General features: G+C 38.1%; 1 protein-coding gene across 2 annotated transcripts in view; it reads left to right on the forward strand.

Moving 5' to 3' along the window:
* Positions 1 to 15,978, forward strand: part of LOC136846745 (chloride channel protein 2-like) — a 41,237-nt gene extending 25,259 nt beyond the window's left edge. Inside the window, exons 5-23 of one of the 2 annotated variants that reach the window (XM_067117919.1) lie at positions 206 to 334; positions 1,464 to 1,597; positions 2,352 to 2,508; positions 3,173 to 3,298; positions 3,797 to 3,881; positions 4,451 to 4,552; positions 5,009 to 5,111; positions 5,621 to 5,755; positions 6,417 to 6,579; positions 7,042 to 7,157; positions 8,187 to 8,439; positions 9,371 to 9,488; positions 9,875 to 9,972; positions 10,167 to 10,372; positions 11,254 to 11,429; positions 12,097 to 12,196; positions 12,539 to 12,679; positions 13,466 to 13,552; positions 15,123 to 15,978. In XM_067117919.1, the coding sequence (XP_066974020.1) occupies positions 206 to 334; positions 1,464 to 1,597; positions 2,352 to 2,508; positions 3,173 to 3,298; positions 3,797 to 3,881; positions 4,451 to 4,552; positions 5,009 to 5,111; positions 5,621 to 5,755; positions 6,417 to 6,579; positions 7,042 to 7,157; positions 8,187 to 8,439; positions 9,371 to 9,488; positions 9,875 to 9,972; positions 10,167 to 10,372; positions 11,254 to 11,429; positions 12,097 to 12,196; positions 12,539 to 12,679; positions 13,466 to 13,552; positions 15,123 to 15,254 (2,561 nt within the window). In that variant the 3' untranslated portion in view covers positions 15,255 to 15,978. The remainder of the gene's footprint in view (positions 1 to 205; positions 335 to 1,463; positions 1,598 to 2,351; positions 2,509 to 3,172; positions 3,299 to 3,796; positions 3,882 to 4,450; positions 4,553 to 5,008; positions 5,112 to 5,620; positions 5,756 to 6,416; positions 6,580 to 7,041; positions 7,158 to 8,186; positions 8,440 to 9,370; positions 9,489 to 9,874; positions 9,973 to 10,166; positions 10,373 to 11,253; positions 11,430 to 12,096; positions 12,197 to 12,538; positions 12,680 to 13,465; positions 13,553 to 15,122) is intronic. The other variant, XM_067117918.1, reaches the window with a different exon arrangement.
* The last annotated feature ends 4,572 nt before the right edge of the window (positions 15,979 to 20,550 follow it).

Genomic DNA, 20,550 nt, shown 5'->3' on the forward strand with positions numbered 1-20,550 from the left:
TAATATTATACATACATATACATATACACATATATTATACATACATACATACATACATACATATATATATAATATATATATATATATATATATATATATATATATATATATATATATATATATATATATATATATATATATATATACATGCATACTTACATTTGGAATTTGTTCTAATCTTGTTCTCTCTGTGTATAACCCACAGCTCGCATGTGGCTGTACAGAGACCTGACCAGTCACGTAGCTCTCAAATACCTGGCCTGGGTCACCCTACCTGTGTGCCTGGTCTTGTTTTCGGCTGGCATTGTGCACCTGGTTGCACCTCAGGCAGCTGGTAAGGGGGTACTATATGTGATTTTTTTTTTCTTTTTAAATATCTAGCACATCTTCGTTCATATCCACTGGCCATGAGAAAACTACTCTGGAAAGCGTTTCAGTGAGTTGCTAGGTAACAGCTCTGCTCTGAAGTTGTAGAACCAAGAATTGAACCAAGAATTTCCCTTATTGTGCCCTCAGCGCAGCTCACACGGTACTATGCAGGCGTTACTTAAGGTTCTTCGCGGCGTTCCTTCGGTCCCTAGCTGCAGCCCCTTTCATTTCGTGGACTGAGCCTCCTTTCATATTCTCTTACTTCTTGCTTTCCACCCTCTGCTAACAATTGTTTAACAGTGCAACTGCGAGGTTTCCCCTCTGTTACACCTGTAATAAAACCATCTTTACCCCCAGTTTCCATTTCAGCGCTAAGGACACGTCAGCTCACGTTTAGTGCGCACTCTTAGTACTGATATAACGAAGGTTTTAAGGATAAATTTTTCTTCTACACTTTTTGTTTTTCCACGTGCTTCAGTGTTAGTTAAATATGACAGGTAGTATCCTTAGACTTTTGTATATCTGCTCTAATTGTTGTGGTGTCTTGAGTTCCATATATAGTTTGACAGTGTTGAAATGATTTTTTTTTTTTTTTTTCAGAAGAAATTTTTATGGTTTAGTATCAGCGTCAGTTGGACGAGAATCATAATTTGATTCCCACTGACTTCCTTGAATATAATTTATCTCTTGTACTGCGGATTGTAAATTAGCAAGAACAATATTATACCATTCTTTATCATTTTTCGGACCTGTCCTTGTAATCGGCATTACGCTTTTTTTAATGATCTTTATCATGCACTCCTATACAATATCGATTATGCTTCACCAAACAGTTGCGGGAGTCCATAAATTAAAGTATATATACTTAGAATAAAAATAGATATTTGAGGCTGTGCTCAGACGAAAACCTCTTTTTGTTCCACATAGGTTGATCATCAGGACAAGTTCATGTTAATTTTTTAGATCCAGGCATAGTTCGTATTTATGTATCCATTGATACTGTAGTTGAAGTATAACCAGTTGTTACGCATTCACCATGACTTTCACCAAGATTCTAAACTTCCTTTACCTTTTCTCTCTCTCTCTCTCCAAAGGTTCTGGTATCCCGGAGATGAAGACCATTTTACGCGGCGTCGTCCTGAAGGAGTATCTGACGTTTAAGACACTGGTCGCGAAACTGATAGGTCTGACAGCCATCCTGGGTGCCAGCATGCCCCTCGGCAAAGAAGTGAGTTAATGAAAGTCCACAAAACCCCCCTTACGGGAAACCACCCCTGTCACTCCTTAATGGGTTGGTGCTGTCATACCTCATGCGGTGCATGGGAGGCATTACTTAAGGTTCTTTGCAGATTGATTCATAGTGCAACTGCTAGGTTTTCCTCCTGTTACACCTTTCAGACCTGTTTACTGTCAATTTCAGTTTCAGCGCAGAATGGCACCAAAGGCCCCTAGCGCTTGGCCTTTGGACTAAATTCTCTATTCTATTCTATTCTGCTGCACCTGTCAAGATTTCTCAAGGCCGTTGTGCTAGTTGCAGCCTTCATACTGAGCGCCTTCTTTCAAGCTTCAGTTCTCGTATCCAAACTCTTCCCACAAGTCGTGGCTTACACACTCAGAACCTTTCCGTGACCTGCAGCTCGTTTATGCATAACTCACATGTCTCCTGGAGCCTTCTTATGATTTTATTTATAAAGTGTCGTTTTATATATTTTTTTAGATTTACAAATATGAACTGATGCATGTTTTTACCCTTTTTCAATGTCCTCTGTGAGTTTTATCCTGTTTCCTTAACCGGTCAGTATGGACCCCTGAAACTGGGAAAATTTTAAAAATAAAAAAAAACACAAATTGGAAGACACATATTCAGAACCTCATACAGTTTCTGAGCGTCATGCTCCTTCATCAGTATGGAAACACTGAAAGGTTTCAGTATATTTGTTCTAAAGGTAATGACTTTACAATTATGAAATTCATTCCCCCAGGGTCCCTTCGTGCACGTGGGCAGCATCGTGGCTATGTTGATGTCGAAGGCGCTGTCGTCACTCAAAGGGATACAAGACAACGAATCGCGAACCACTGAGATGTTGGTTGCTGGTTGTGCCGTGGGAGTCTCCTGCTCGTTTGCCTCGCCGATTGGAGGTGAGTTTGTAGTTTGTTACGATTTGCAAAAACGAGGACGTCTACAGGAATTCCTTGGCGGGAGGGGGAGGAGAAGGGAGGGGTTGGGGTCTTGCATCAGCTGTCCCACTTTTGTTTAGCTGTGGTTACGATTTGCAAAAGCGAGGACGTCTACAGGAATTCCTTTGGAGGGGTTGGGGAGGGGGGTCTTGTATTAGTTATCTCACTCTGGATTTTTCTCCTCTCTTCACTCTCTGTTTCTGGTCAACTACTCTCTCTCTCTCTCTCTCTCTCTCTCTCTCTCTCTCTCTCTCTCTGTTTCTAGCATATTTTTTGTTCATGTTCATTTCTGTTTCTAGTCTATTTTTTCTCTCTTTTTTCTGTTTCTAATCAACAACTCTTTTTTTTCTCTTCTCTTTCCTTTCTGCGCCTAGTCGATTACTATTCTTTTCTCTTTCTCTTTGTAGTCTACTATTCTCTTTCTCTCTTTCATATCTTTTTCTAATCTACTACTTTTTTTGTTATCATACATTTTGTTTGTAATCTACTATCATTTATGCTTTCTGTCCATTCATTGTTATGTGAACGTATATTAAAGAGACACCCCAAATAACCCTTTTCATTATTTAATTATCTTCCCCTAAAACTAATTTGACCTTGAACTATGATCTCTGAATCATTTCAGGTGTGTTACTCAGTATAGAGGTCACCAGCGTGTATTTTGTGGTCAGGAGCTTCTGGCGAGGATTTTTTGCCTCAATCTGTAGCGCCATGATGTTCCGTCTGCTCGCTGTGTGGACCCATGAGGAAGGTATATCATTTTTTTTTAATGTTTTGGAGAAACCAGATATGTCACTGACTTCCAGTCTTCTAATTAAACGTAGTGACAGACGATTCGCCAGAACTCTCAAAACAGTTTCTCAATTGATAAAGAAATGCTTACTCAGGAATAAATTTTTTTTTGCTTTCTGCCAAAATGATGACCCGTATCAGAAGGAATGTTGTTTCTTGGCACATTTTCTTCTTCAGTTGAAGTCAGAAACACTTTCAAAATAGTTTCTCAATTGCTAAAGAACTGGCTCCCTATGAATAATTTCTTTTTTTATTTTCCTGCTATAAATTGATGACCCGTATCCAAAGGAACCTTTTTCTTGACATCGAATTCTGCTTTTAGCCTTTAACTGGGTGTTATGGCAGCATGGTTTTGCACTTGAAGAGATGCAGGTTTACCCAGAGTATGAAGATTTGGAAAGAAATCAATGAGTTTCTTCTAACATCTCCTCATCCCAATGCTTTTGTTACTCCTCAGAGACCCTGACTGCCCTGTACAACACTGACTACAAGGTCGACTATAAGTTCGATCCCCAGGAGTTGTTCGCCTTTGCTCTGGTTGGGTAAGGCTGCTAAGTTCTCTCTTTGATTGTAATGCTTACTTTTGTCTGTTACTATTGCCTAAAATACTGGAGATTTCCAGCAACAGTAAACATTGCCTTTACACAGTACCCATGAGCGTGTATTTGATGGGATATAATTTTACTCTTTTTCTCAGAAGGTATCATTGTGTAATTTTTTTTTAACTCCCTGTCTGATTTTGCTACCAATTATTATTATTATTATTATTATTATTATTATTATTATTATTATTATTAGTATTATTATTATTATCATCCAGAAGATAAACCCCTATCCATACGGAACAAGCCCAGAGGGGCCATTGACTTGAAATAAATAGATAAAAATGTAAGTAAATTATAAAATACAAGGAGAATTGCTATATATACATATATATATATATATATATATATATATATATATATATATATATATATATATATATATATATATATATATATATATATATAATATAGACGTATATGTGCTACTAAGCATGTTTTCTATGTTTGTGATGACATGAAGTTTTGTGCTAATTTAGATTTTAACTTCTGCATTCAAATGCCAACAGAATATTGAGCGGATTCATTGGAGCCCTCTTCGTCTTCATCCACCGCCGCTATGTCATGTTCATGCGTAAGAACAAGAAGATGAAGGCATTCCTTCAAAAGAGGTATGTATATTAACAAATGTTCATTGTTCCAAACGTTCGTTATCCGTGTTCATAAGTTTGGTCTCCGTAGGGGGCGTTAGTGCCGTTCGGTGCGGAGTCCCTCTGGCTCGTAACTGCAACCCCTTTCATTCCTTTAACTGTGCCTCCGTTCATGTGCTCTTTCTTCCATCTGACTTTCCACCCTCTCCTAACAATTGTTTCATAGTGCAACTGCTTTGAGGTTTTCCCCCTGTCACACCTTTCAAACCTTTTTACTGTCAATTTCCCTTTCAGCTCTGAATTGACCTCACCATAGGTCACAGCCCACGACCTTTAGCCTAAATTTTATATGCCAATTCCAATCAGGCTTATATCAAGGACTTCTCAGTCTTGTATGTCAGAACTGGCACGAGATATATCTTTATGTATTCACTCTTGTTTGTATCCACTAATAGCCGCGTTTGTATCCCGTTACAGCCGTCTGTTGTATCCGTTTGTTGTCGCGCTGTTCATCATAACAGCTTCTTTCCCTTGCGGGACCGGGCAGTTCATGGCTGGGACGCTGAACACCCATCACCAGGTGAGTTTCAGGATTTGCGTTCGAATTCTAGGTAAGCTTGACCGTCAAAAACGTGGTAAGCTTGAATGTCAAGCGGGGGTAAGCTTGATTGTCAAACGTGGTAAGCTTCAGTGTCAAAAACGTGATAAGCTGCAACGCCAGAAACGCGTTGAGCTTGAATGTCAAAACAGCTGTAAGCTTCAGTGTCAAAAACATGGTAAGCTTGAATGTCAAAAAACGTGATAAGCTTGAATATCAAAAACGTGGTAAGCTTGATTGTCAAAAACGTGATAATCATCAATGTCAAAAGCATACTGAGCTTGATTGTCAAAACCGCTGCAAGCTTCACTGTTAAAAACGTGATAGGCTTCAGTGTCCAAAACGTGGTAAGCTTGAATGTCCAAAACGTGGTAAGCTTGAATATCCAAAACGTGGTAAGTTTGAATATCCAAAACGTGATTAAGCTTGAATATCCTGCAATACACGGTGAAATGAGCACGGTTTTAAATTGTTTTTCTTAAACATTCCAGTTCAAGGATTTGTTCAGCAACGTCACCTGGACCAAAGAAGAACACACGGTCAAAGAATTCGAGATTGTGGAGAACTGGAGGTCGCCTCTCGGTGGAGGAGTCTTCGTCAGCCTCATCGGCTACATGCTCTACAATGTAGGTGGATGAAGTTATAGTGCCTGTGTACTTTTAGTTTGGATAACAATACTCGAGTTTCAGTTTGTGATGAAAAGTATTTAGTAAATAGTTTCGTAGCTATGGCTATTGCTAAGTAGAGTTGTATTTCTTACTACCATCTGTCATTAGGTCTTCTTTTCAAATGAACACCATAATATTCTTTAGAAGCTTGAATTTCAAGTCAGTGGCCCTGTGGTGGGATTGTTCCATATGAATAGGGTTCATCTTCTGAATAATAATAATAATAATAATAATAATAATAATAATAATAATAATAATAATAATAATAATAATAATAATAATAAGACTTCATTTATCTATTAATTCGATTCAGTTTGCAAGCTTGAATTTCAAGTCAGTGGCCCTTGTGGTGGGACTGTTCCATAAGAATAGGTCTCATCTTCTGAATAATAATATAATAATAATAATAATAATAATAATAATAATAATAATAATAATAATAATAATAATAATAATACTTCATTTAGCTATTAATTCGATTCAATTTGGAAGCTTGAACTTCAAGTCAATGGCCCCTGTGGTGGGATTGTTCCATATGAGTAGGGTTCATCTTCCGAATAATAATAATAATAATGATATATTAAGATATTAATTCATTTAATTCAACATCTTGTTCCAGTTCTTTGGTACCATCATTGCCAGTACCCTGCCAGTCCCACTGGGTCTCTTCATACCCGTTTTCAAAGTGGGTGCTGGACTCGGCAGATTTGTAGGAGAGGCCATGGCTTGCATATTTCCCAATGGCCTGCGCTACGGAGGGTATAATCACATCATAATACCTGGTATGTTCACCTTCTGTGTTGTTTATACCTGGTAGGATTAAGCTTTTGTGTGTTCACTTGATCTTTCACTTTATTTCTTAACTAAAAGTAGGTCCCTGTGGAAAGCAAAACTAGTGGTTTTAGTAAGCAGGCGTGTTAGAGATCATTTTAATCCCCGTAGGATGATAGTGGCGTCAGTGCGCCTCACGATGGTTCTTTGCGGCGTCCCTTCGGCTACTAGCTGCGCCCCATTCCATTCTTTTTCACTGTACCTCCGTTCATCAACTCTTTCTTCCATCTTACTTTCCATCCTCTCCTAACAATTGATTTAACATTATCTTCAGCGTTGAGTGACCTTGTAGGCCTTTGACCCAAATTTGATATCCCACTCCCATAATGTAGTTTTTTGAAAAGGGGCGTTTCCTCCTTAACAGGTCGTATATGTACACTAATGTTTTCCTCTGTTATTTCAATGTTGTTTAGGAGGATACGCCATTGTGGGAGCTGCTGCGTTAGGGGGCGCTGTCACTCACACCATATCAACTGCCGTCATATTGTGTGAACTTTCCGGACAGATCACACATGTCCTTCCAGTGATGGTAAGTTGTTTTAATTTTTTCTTTATCTATTACTCTTTTATTCAAAGTTTGTATTTTACAAAAAGAATTCAGTGCCTTTTGCTGAGGTTCCTCATTCCTCCGTCAAACTGAGTGAAGATCTATCAGGAGTGAAGCTTCATACTGAGTCAGGAGTTCGAGATCTGTCACCCTCAGTGGTAGGTTATCATTATTAAAATAGTTTTACCAGATCCTGAGCTAGTTATCAGCTCTCACAGGGTCGGCCTGAAGGATTTGATTTTGCTTATATTTATTAATTTTTTTTATATTTTGTCTGTTAAATTACAATTTTTCAAAAACGTAGTGTCTATTTCCACCTGTGTGTGCAGTTGGCCCTCTTTAACCTGGAACATGAGGCTTAATAGAACAGTGGATTGTATTTGCAAAATATAATAAGATTGTTACACTTTTTAGCTATTTGCACAGAAGTGTGGGGTACATTATGAATAAATATAGCACAGAAAATTGATGTTGATATTGATTTTACAAAATGTAAAAAATTGTGCTCTTTATTGGCTATTTACATGGAAATGTGGGGACATTATGAACAAATATAGCACAGAAAATTGATGTTGATATTGATTTTACAAAATGTGTAAAAAATTGTACCCTTTATTGGCTATTTACATGGAAATGAGGGGTACATTATGAATATAACACAGAGAATGGACGTTGATATTGCTTTTCATTTTGCTTACATGCACCAACCATCTATACTTTTTCACTATCAATGCATGGTTCTTATTGATTAGTTTTTTATTTTGCATGTGCTTTAGTCTTGCAAGAGGTTTTATTATTATTGTCATGGTTAAGGTTTGGACTTAATCTGTCACTTGCAAATCACCTCCAGCTTGCTGTCATCATTGCCAATACAATAAACTTTCATTATCTGTGCAAGATTCTTATTGATTAATTTCTTATTTTACATATGCTTTGGTCTTACAAGAGATTTTATTATTATTGTCATGGTTAAGGTTTGGACCTAATCTGTCTCTTGCAAATCACTTCCAGCTTGCTGTCATCATTGCAAACACAATCGCAAAGCTGCTTCAGCCGTCGATCTACGACTCCATCACTCAAATTAAGAAGCTTCCTTACCTCCCCGACATCCTCACTGCAACTTTCGGGGAGTACGATGTGTTCGTGGAAGACTTCATGGTCAGAGATGTCAGTTACATATGGTATGGCATCACCTACGGACAACTGAGGGAAATTTTGAAAGAGCACAAGAGAATCCGAGCTTTGCCTCTTGTCGACTCTCCAGGTAAGATAGATAGATGGCCTTCTAAGTTCCTCTGTCATAAGGTGTCGCAGATTTTTCAATTCAGAATCACTGTAGATATTTCTCATCGTTCTGTTGGCCTGGTGTATAGTAACATGGTAACAAATTATCGTGTTTTGACTATGTAATAGACTCTAGAGGAGTAGAATATCCTGGGGCTTAATTTTTTTAATTAGGTTGAGGTAGAGAAAATTTAGGCACTTCGAAGTAAATGTAGAAGTCCCTTAAGACTGTAAGTCTGGGTTGCAGTCCAAACTTGAAGTAAGTGTAGAATTTCTTTAGGACTGTAAGTCTGGTTTGCAGTCCAAACTTGGAGTAAGTGTAGAATTTCTTCAAGATTGTAAGTCTGGGTTGCAGTCCAAACTTGAAGTAAGTGTAGAATTTCTTTAGGACTGTAAGTCTGGGTTGCAGTCCAAACTTGGAGTAAGTGTAGAATTTCTTTAAGATTGTAAGTCTGGGTTGCAGTCCAAACTTGAAGTAAGTGTAGAATTTCTTTAAGATTTTAAGTCTGGGTTGCAGTCCAAACTTGAAGTGTAGAATTTCTTTAAGACTGTAAGTCTGGGTTGCAGTCCAAACTTGAAATAAGTGTAGAATTTCTTTAAGACTGTAAGTCTGGGTTGCAGTCCAAACTTGAAGTGTAGAGTTTCTTTAAGACTGTAAGCCTGGGTTGCAGTCCAAACTTGAAGCAAGTGTAGAATTTCTTTAAGATTGTAAGTCTGGGTTGCAGTCCAAACTTGAAGTGTAGAATTTCTTTAAGACTGTAAGTCTGGGTTGCAGTCCAAACTTAAGTAAGTGTAGAATTTCTTTAAGATTGTAAGTCTGGGTTGCAGTCCAAACTTAGATATCTGATCTGGAAGCTGGTGGGCAGACCCGAGTTTGTATTTTATGTTGATGTTATCTTCACTTCATACAGATTCGATGATTCTTCTCGGGTCAATAACGCGATCGGAGCTCATGTCACTGATGGAAGAACACCTTGGAAAAGACCGCAGACTCAGAGTTTTCAACGGGTTGAAACTGGCCGCCCAAAAGTAAGTACGGCCCCTAGCTGCAACCCCTTTCATTCCTTTCACTGTACGTCCGTTCGTAGCCTCTTTATTCCATCTGCAACTTTCCGCCCTCCTAACAATTGTTTCGTAGTGCAACTGCTTTGAGGTTTTCCTCCTGTTACACCTTTCAAACCTTTTCACTTTCTTTCCCCTTTCAGAGCTGAGTGACCTCATTGGTCCCAACGCTTGGCCTTTGGCCTAAATTTTATATTCCAAATCATATCCTAACAGTAAATTGACTTTTCATGAGCATCGATTTTTCGTATCATCTTCATTGAAGGCTTTGTTTACTCTTCAGAGTAACGTAAAATGATGTTGTTCATCGAGCTGTGGTTTTCATTGTAAAAAATTAATTACTTGCTTTACAGAGCCCTAGAAGCTGAACATTTGGAACTAGAAGCAGAGGAGGCAAAAAGAGAAGAGGAAAAGATAAATGATCAAGAAGTGGTGGCAGGAACAGAAGGGGGTATGTATTCCATATTAATTCTGTGGAGGCCAAAACCAGGGTAGTTTTCATCGCCTCGAGAGTGGGATGAGAAAATGAGTCATAAATGAAAGATTATCTGTAACTTATATAGCAGGTGATGCATTTTGATTGGTATGAGTGTCCTCAACTGTGTAATTAGTAACTGAGCCAGTTCTTGCTTCTTGACTCTTCAGACGAATCTCCAGATATTTCTCCAGCGACAACACCAACTTCAACAGTGCCCACCACTAGTGTAGCTGGGGTATCTCTCACTGCAAGCGGCATCCCTGAGGATGAAGAAGACAGTACAGGAAGGAGGCCATCCAGATTTGAGGTTGTCAAAGTAGACACTCCAGCCAGACAACAGTCCACTGTGTCTTTAGAAATGGATCTCGAGGGGGTAAGTGTTTGCAGAAGTTGGGAGCGCTTGTTTTCTCAGGGTCGTGAATTGTAATGGTTTTTGTATGCTAAACTGGTGTTATTCTTGATGAAAGTTTACGTAAATGATATTATGTGCAGAATACAGATTTTGCTTTTTTTTATTCATTAGGGTCCAATAGAATCTGAATCACCTTTTCATAGACCAGCAGATGCTTTTTTATTCACTAGGGTCCAATAGAATCAGAATCACCTTTTCATAGACCAGCAGATGCTTTTTTATTCACTAGGGTCCGATGGAATCAGAATCACCTTTATGTAGACCAACAGATGCTTTTTTTATTCACCAGGGTCCAATAGAATCTGAATCACCTTTATGTAGACCAACAGATGGTTTTTTATTCACTAGGGTCCAGTAGAATCTGAATCACCTTTACATAGACCCACAGATACTATTTTATTCACTAGGGTCCAATGGAATCAGAATCACCTTTATGTAGACCAACAGATGGTTTTTTATTCACTAGGGTCCAGTAGAATCTGAATCACCTTTACATAGACCCACAGATACTTTTTTATTCACTAGGGTCCAATGGAATCAGAATCACCTTTACACAGACTATCAGAAGCTAATATGTATAGAAAACAGATTTTGCTTTTTTATTCACTTTTTTATGCTCTAGCGGAATCACCTTACATAGACCATCAGATGCTGAATCAGCTTTACATAGACCATCAGAAGCTAAAATGCTTAGAATACAATTTTGCTCTGTTTGTATATCACTAGGGGTCCAATAAAATCTGAATCAGCTTTGCATAGACCATCAGATGCAGAATCAGCTTTACATAGTCCATCAGAAGCTAACATGTTTAGAATACAGATTTTGCTTTTTCATTCACTAGGGTCCAATAGAATCCGAGTCACGATTGCATAGACCATCAGAGGCAACACTGAGGTCTCTCCTGCCGAAGTCCATATTGAAGAAAACTAGCAGTGTCATCCTTCAACCAGTTCCTCCCTCACCAACCACACCTCTTCAACCGAAGCACTACGCCACTGTGCATGCTGGAGATTCCAGGTAGAGGGAATATATATGTCCTTTTTGTGTTCAGTGGACATTCCAGGTGGAAGAAATATATATTCTATTGTATTCATTCACCTTTCAAGATGTAGGTTATCGTGACTCTCTGTCCTTATGAAATCCTGAGTTTCAGTCATCATTCTGAATATTTCTTTGGTATTCTTTGCCAGTGCATCACATTTGTCAGCCCCGTAGGAAGGGGTAATGCCGTCAGTGTACCTCGTGCGGTGCACTGTGGGCCTAACTTAATGTTCTCTGCCGCGTCCCTAAGGCGCCTAGCTGCAACCCCTTTCGTTCCTTTAACTGTACCTACGTTCACATTCTCTTTCTTCCATCTTGCTTTCCACCCTCTCCTAACAATTGTTGCATAGTGCAACTACGAGGTTTTCCTCCTGTTACACCTTTAAAGCCTTATTACTCTGATTTTCCCTTTCATCGCTGAAGGACCTCATAGGTCCCTACGCTTGACCTTTGACCTAAATTTTATATTCCACTACAACCCCATCTGCGATGGATAGGATTTTAAATACCTGTTGCTGTTAACAACACATAATTCAGTACCTTCCTCCTTACTTTCAAATAATTAACAACTCCAGTGATTATAATTTCCCAAACTTGCCTTAACAGTCTGTTCTCGTTGGTGAATACAGTCTGTCTTTCGCAGGCTAAAACAAGCTTTCGAGGCAGTTGTGAAGAAAACGAGTTTGCTGAGGCTGGATGACAAAGGCAGCCAGAATCTTGCTTCTCCAACGAGAGTACCCATTGTAAGTGGATGCTGCAATATGTTTTACAGTTCTTTTCATCCATTCTTTTGAAACTGAACGTCACTGGTTCTGTGCAAGAGCAGCCATTGCATGGAGTTTTTTTTTTTGAATGTCAGTGTTATAATCGTAACATTCATTTGGCAAATAAATATCAAAATATATATGCACGTGTGTGTAGACATTATATGATATATACTGTATATATATATATATATATATATATATATATATATATATATATATATATATATATATATATATATATATATATATTTATGAATGTATGTAGTTGCCAATGCGTACTTACATACATCATTATTAACATCACCATTTTACCAAAAGCCTTTAGATCGAATGATCGAGATGACCTTGGAGGAGCAGCGAAAATGGGAGGAGGAAGAACTCAGCAAAGAAATCGACTTTAGCAAATGCCACATTGATCCTGCGCCCTTCCAACTAGTTGAGAGAACATCGCTTGCCAAGGTAAGCTCATTCCTACTCTGCCCGTGGAGAAGTGATCGAATTTAATTTACCAAGAGACTAGAGAGAAAATTAGTTTTGTAGCGTCTCCTCTGGGTACAGTGCACTGAAGGCATGGCTTAAGGTTCTTTGCGGCGTCCCTTCGGCCAATAGCTGCAGCCTCTTTCATTCTTTGGACTGTACCTCCGTTCATATCCTCTTTCTTCCATGTTACGTTCCACCTTCTCCTAACAATTGTTTCATTGTGCAACTGCGAGGTTTTCCTCCTGTTATATCTTTAAAACTTTTTACTCGTAGTTTCCCTTCAACGCTGAATGGCCTCATAGGTTCCAGTGCTCTGCCTTCGGCCTAAATTTTATATTCCAGTTCGTATCCTACTTACAAGCTGTGACCTTACCTAAGAAGTTCAGGAAAGCTGTACTTTATTGGCCATATCCAGTGGTCTCCTGTCATTGACAGTCTTTATTTCCTACATTACATAACACCGTAAATTCTACAGTGACTGTATTTAGTTTTGTTAAATATTTGTTTTGCTGTGTATAAGTACTGCTTGCAATTTTTAACACTGCAAATGTTTAGTTTGCAATCCCGTTTCGCTGAAGTAACAGGCTGTAATGTAATACAGTTTTAGAACTGTGGAAAGAATGTCTTATATGTGTATTAAAATTTCGAGTGTTTTGTTAGTGAATCAGAAAAGTATCACACTGCACATCACATTTCAATGAATCACTAACAACCTTTTAATGAAGTTGATTAAAGGTGAATAATCAAAGCCTTCGTTTTTTCTAGGTTCATTCCATCTTCGCAATGTTACGCCTCAACCACGCTTACGTAACAACATTAGGGAGACTCATTGGAGTCGTGGCCCTAAAAGAAGTAAGTAACTTTGACTACAGAGTTCTTTGTTCACTAATTGTGACGTTCTTGTGACGGACAGTTCCGTACACTGTAAAAAGTTAAGTATACCTTAGTTTAACCGGACCACTGAGCTTGTTAACAGCTCTCGTAGGGCTGCCCCGAAGGATTAGATTAATTTCACGTGGCTAAGAACCAATTGGTTGCCTAGCAACGGGGCCTACAGCTTATTGTGGAATCCGAACCGCATCATAGCGAGAAATGAATTTCTATCACCAGAAACAAATTCCTCTAATTCTTCATTGGCCGGTCGGAGAATCGAACGCGGGGCCGGCAGAGTGCTAGCTGAGAACGATACCCACCCGTCCAAAGAGGAACTACTGTACACTGTAACCCATCCTTTCTTGAATATGGTTTATTAAGGTTGAGCAATGCAGCCATTACATAAGTGTCTTTATACCCATTACGTTATTGTCTTTATATCCATTACATAAGTATTTTTATATCCATTACATAAATATTTTTATATCCATTAAAATACATCAGTATTATTTTATCCATTAGGTCGTTATATTTATATCCATTACATCAGTATCTTTATATCCATTACATCAGTATCTTTATATCCATTATATCAGTATCTTTATATCCATTCCATCAGTATCTTTATTCCGATACATCAGTATCTTTATATCAATTACGTTATTATCTTTATATACATTACATAAGTATTTTTATATCCACTACATCAGTATCTTTATATCCATTACGTCATTATCTTTATATCCATTACATCAGTATCTTTATATCCACCACATCATTATCAGAGACCATCATTCTTACTGCAGTCAGAATAAAAGCAACCATCTCCTGCATAATAATAATAATAATAATAATAATAATAATAATAATAATAATAATAATAATAATAATAATAATGCTTTCAACTTTCAGTTTTAAACAAGATTTTTTTAGTGTGTGATTTACATTTGAATGTTAGGCATATTTACATAAGTTTTAGATTTCTGTAAAAGAAAACTATTGAGATGGCTATTTGCCTGTCCGTCCTCACTTTTTCTGTCCGCCGTCAGATCTTAAAAACTACTGAGGCCAGAGGGCTGCAAATTGGTCTGTTGATCATCCACGCCCCGATCATCAAACATACCAAATTGCAGCCCTCTAACCTGAGTAGTGTTTATTTTATTTAAGGTTAAAGTTAGCCATAACCGTACGTCTGGCACCAAGGTAACAACATCACAGGCCACCAGCATCGGGCCGTGGCTGAGAGTTTCGTGGGCAGTGGCTGAAGGTTTCATGCAGCATTATATGCTGTACAGAAAACTCGATTGCATTTTTTACTTGTTTAGTGCTTGACCTTACTCCTATAGGTAACAGAAACACAGGCCACCACCGGGCCGTGGCTGAAAGTTTCACGGGCAGTGGCTGAAGGTTTCATGCAGCATTACACGATTGCGCCGAAGAAACCGGCGCATTTTTTACTCGTTCATTGCATGACCCTATTCCTGCCTTACTCTTAAGCAACAAGCATTCTTGGAATTCGTTCCCTGAACTTTGCTTTTCTTTCCAACAGCTTCGAAAAGCCATAGAGGATGCGAATTCCGGGGACTTTCCAAAACATGAGACACCACCCCCAACCAGCGTGACGACAGAGGAAGCCAGCGAACTTCTAACCAGGCCAACTATAAATGAGGAGAAGGACTGAGACCAGTTGCAAGTGTAACTGGAGTCAGTGTCTGGACAGTAATCAAGGAAAAATGTTAAAAAACATACATATGTTTCATACTAGTTACTAGCTGACTTGATACGAAGCAGGAAGTTCTGTAAAAAGGTTATGTAAATGGTGATCCAGAATTGTCTGTGATATGTCTTTGCAGGAGGTCTGCTGGATTTGTGGTCTGTCTTTTGTAAAGTTTGAAAATTAGTGTTTTAATCCTTATTGGCTTAGCAAAACTATAGCTTGCAACACGTCATGTGTCGTCAGAATGCAATTTGCAGTGAAAACAAGGTGATCTGTTGTAGTGGTTCTAATTAATTTTTTTATCACTTTGCTTGTAAGAATGTCCCTTACTAGTTCAGTGACAGATCAAGCATAATTTCTGATGTTGTACCAATTTGTATTGAAAACAAGGTGATCTGTTGTAGTGGTTCTAATTCAACAGTTGACAATGCCTTGTATCATTTTTTGATCACTTTGCTTGAAAGAATGTCCCTTACTTCTTGTTCAGTGACAGGTCAAGCATAATTTCTGATGTTGTACCAGTTTGTATTGAAGACAAGGTGGTCTGTTGTAGTGGTTCTAATTCAACAGCTGACTATGCCTTGTGTCATATTTTGATCATTTTGCTTGTAAGAATGTACCTTACTTCTTGTTCAGTGACAAGTCAAGCATAATTTCTGATGTTGTACTTATTTTACGTCAATGAAATGAATGGCTTTCTTAAAGATTTAATCAGAGTTGGCCAAAACTTAATGATAGTTTTGCTGTGACTGTCAGTCTTCACTTTTTTTTGTGGAAACTAACGTAACTTCGTATTCGGAAGTTCCACAAAATGGTCAACATGTGTCTTGATCACAGAACTTATGCAGCTTAAATTTTTAATTGTAATTTTCTCTGTATGGTTCCTGTTGCAAATTTTTCGTGTTGCAAAATGAGAACATAAAATTGCTACTAACAATTTTAATTATATATATATAATTTACATATGTATATATACAGTATATATATATATATATATATATATATATATATATATATATATATATATATATATATATATATATATATATATATATATATATATATACATATATATATATATATATATATATATATATATATATATATATATATATATATATATATATATATATATATGTTTATATATATATATATATATTATGTGTTTGTGTGTCCCGACGATGCGTGAATAAACATCTCGCAAAAGCGCTTGATAAGGATCTCCAGAGTGTTATTTTCCTGTGGTTTTTGCTTATGCTAGATCATGAGCATCTGTGATCTTTCTGAGCATAATGGAAACCACCACACGCAACTGGACAAAATGGAACAGTGGATCAAACAGCATCAATATTCCATGAGAAGTGGCCAGATACCGAATGCGTTATCCGTACACGTGAGAGATTCAAATCATTCTGTCAGCTGGGGTGAAGCAAGGTCCACAGTTCCGTGCAACGACTCAGTTGAAAGGAATGTTATTGAATCTCGTCTTCTCAAGTCAAACACTGGTAGCGTTTTAAACTTAGGGCTGCCCGCACACGGGACACTTTCAGTGGAAAGTGGCCTGCCATTAAGTGGCCGGCCCCTGAAATAAAAAATGGAACACACATTGTTGTATGGAAGAGCGCAGACAAGCCACTAAAAGTGGGTGACACTAAAAGAGTGGGTACGAAGTGGCTACCAGGCCTGTTTCTTGGAAACACCACTGTACAAGCTGGTTTCATCAGCTGGGAACTTAAGTGGCTGACCACTCAGTGGCCAGGCACTCTTGACTAAAAGTGTCTCGTGTGTGGGTAGCTTAAGTGGTGGTCTGCTTGAGCTTGATGCTTACATAATTTTTAAATAAAAAGGTTGCAGATAAAAATAAGCAGAGATTAAAATTCAGGTTTATACATCGTTTGGAATATTGTACAGTGTAGTCATCCTTTGTGCCCAGATGATGCGTGAATAAGCATGTAGCGAAAGTGCTTGGCATTGATCTACCGACTTATCTTCCTGTGGTTTTTGCTTATGATATATATATATATATATATATATATATATATATATATATATATATATATATATATATATATATATATATATATATGATTATAATCACTTTAACATGTGATTTGTTTATCACATATCACCACAGGTGAATGAATGAGAGACTGGGTTTAGGTCCTGACCAGTTATAGCTTTATTTTCAAACCAGTGGCTGGCCTCGCCACTGAAACATGCAGAAGGGCTCCACCAGTGGAGGCCAGTGGCTGCCTTTCCCCACCAAAGAATGCAGAAGGGCTCCACCAGTGGCTGCCCATCCCCACCAAAGCATGCAGGAGGGCTCCACCAGCGGAGACCAGTGCACTACGAGTATAAAGCTGCTTTATCTATTAAAGTCCTGGAACCTAATACAACCGAGTCAATTTTAATAATAGGAAACTCAGACATTACTATCAGTTTTGGGATTAAAAAAATATTCCTCTATTCCTAAACAAGACAAAAGTTTCATAGAGTAGAGCTTTCTAGTCCAATATTGTCAGAAATCTTATACGCAAGAAGTAGATACACCCTGGCGCCGTCAGTGTACATCAAGCAGTGCGCTGTAGCCATTACCTTGTCAAACCAGTTTGAAGCTAAATTTGAACTTGCAGGCGTCATCTTTGAGGAAGCTGGTAGAGACGGCAAATGCACCTATATTGTTATTGAGAAGATGAACCCTATTCACATGGAACAAGTCCCACCAATGGGGCCATTGACTTGAAATTCAAGCTTCCAAAGATTTTGGTTCTCATTAGGAAGTAGGTAAAGAGAAATACAGAAAGAAGAGATTTCGCTAATCAAACAGAAATTAATTAATAACCTATATAGTAATATATATAGGAGTTTGAAGACTGTATGCGGTGACGCAAGCGACATTGGCTGCCTAGGCTCTGTGAGAGTTCTGTGAGAGGCTGTCGAACCGATGGCAGGCTAAACCTGTGTCGAGCAGCGTAGCTATAGAAAGATTACAGTGTTCTCCCGCAAACAAAGAACAGAGGAATGTACAGGTGTTCGCCGTCCCAGAGGGGTTTACAGCAAATGCATGTAAAGGAGCGTATTCTTTTTATATTGGAAAAACAAAAATCTTTATCCTTCCCAGGCTGCGCTCTTCGGAATGCCGATAACGTTGGAATTTGACCGAAAATCTCGAAATAACGAAATCGGAAATTTGCTCGGAACATCTGCAAGTCTTCCCGCGTGTGATAGCGCAGCGCTGCCCGCCGTACGACGAACTTTACGGGCCATAGGGCTCAATTAAATGGCCACACCTGTCGGTAGCCACTTCCCTGTGTTCATAAGTAATGATCACTTTATATAAAGTTATCGAGATGGATATGTTATTTCTACGTCCTATTTTCCATTCCCATCAGCGTAAAGTGTATGATACGTTGGGCGCCATGACATGGTTAGACTGCCGACAGTGCCCAGAGGTACCTCAGACAGAGTTGCCAACTGTAGGGAAATGTCTCTAAACACGGGGACTTCTACATCAATTTGAAGGGCGTAGGGACACTGGGGCTTCCTGGCCTAGTTCTTAAAATCTTAGGGACTCCTTGACATTCGTTGATAAGCCATGTATATTTATAAAAGAAATTGACGATATAAATTCTTAATCGTAGCAAATATCAAGTCCCCTTTTCCCTTTATTCACATACTTAGCCATTTAATTTTTTCTCTGCTACATACATTGGGCGACAAAAGTGGCTCGATTCAAAATGTGCGGGAAATCAATGGTTTTTCTTTCAATGGTGAAGGATTTGCCAGCTTCTTTGACACTAGGTATTCAGTGGCTTAAAAAGACTCCGACGTCATGGTAAATTATCAGACGTCTTTGAAAGAGTCATATAAAGATATCTTTGCAGTTTTATATCAGTGGTTATGTTGCGCAATCAAGTAGACCGAAGTACTACCTTCCTCCCACCCCACCACCTCACATCCTCTCCATTGCAAGTAATAATTTCGACTTCATAGGCATAAATTAGCGGTGGCGTTATAGCATTTGTATTATAGTACTATCTTTCGTCATGGTATTCGAATAGAAATTTTCAGTCGTTTGTTTCATTCAAGGAACAACCATTTTTTTTCCTATCTTTAAAATAATCATGCTCATTGCAAAAACTTTTACACGCACACACATATGTGTGTGTGTGTATAATATGTAGACAGTGAAAATGCTGTTTGTCCCATGGTCACTAAATGACCTTGACAAAGCTCTTAATAAATTTAGCAATTGCCTGGATATTGCTGAAAAATGGATTAGCAAGGTACTTTTCACTGCATAATCAACAAATGTATGATCACGAAGACTCATAATTAATTTTCCTTTCATTCTTCCATCTTGACATTTGTCTATTCCAAATAATTTGTTTCACGCAGCGTATGTCGTATTCTTTGTATCAGTATAGGTCTAGATCCTCCATCCATATATACTGTAAAGTGATGAATGTGAATAAAAATATGTGATGTGCTTTTCATCATTATGTTTTTTTAATCTTCCATCATTGTGTGAAAGGCGTGGTGATTCTGAACGCGAATTATGAAGATGTTCAAAGTACTAGTAATAATCCATTTCTCGAAGTAGGTCAACAACTTCAATGTTCACAGAATGTCAAGAGTTGGGCAAACAGAAATGTATGAAACTGACGTAAATGTAACTTTCTTTTCCCCTCAAACAATTCTCCTTGTGTTTTGCTTACATCTTTATCTATTTATTTGTTAATTTGTGAAATTATTTTTTTTTCTTCTAATAACTGATCTCTTCTTTCTGTATTTCCTATTACTTTCTGTTACTTCTTTGATGAACACCATAATATTCTTTGGAAGCTTGAATTTCAAGTCAGTGGCCCCTGTGGTGGGCTTGTTCCATACTAATAGGTTCATCTTCTGCATAATAATAATAATAATAATAATAATAATAATAATAATAATAATAATAATAATAATAATAAATGAAGCTTAATGAGTCCATTATTTACCGGAATATCTTGACATTACACTTAAATAGATAGCGCATTAGACTATGGGCAATAATTATTTATATATCTAATAAAAGAAACTATGTTCTGATTGTGTAGCGACCTTGACGCTGCTGTAGGGATTTTTTTTTTTAATTTCTGTAGGGATGATTTAGGAGCTGCTGAAGAGCAAGAGCCCGTTCCAGCACAAGGCTGGCTGAATCTAAGAAGTAGGGATGATCAGCCCGGTAGCGTTTGCAACCCTGTCACTGAGCGTAGTCGTT

This window comes from Macrobrachium rosenbergii, chromosome 15, assembly GCF_040412425.1.
Source record: "Macrobrachium rosenbergii isolate ZJJX-2024 chromosome 15, ASM4041242v1, whole genome shotgun sequence".
Taxonomy (NCBI): domain Eukaryota; kingdom Metazoa; phylum Arthropoda; class Malacostraca; order Decapoda; family Palaemonidae; genus Macrobrachium; species Macrobrachium rosenbergii.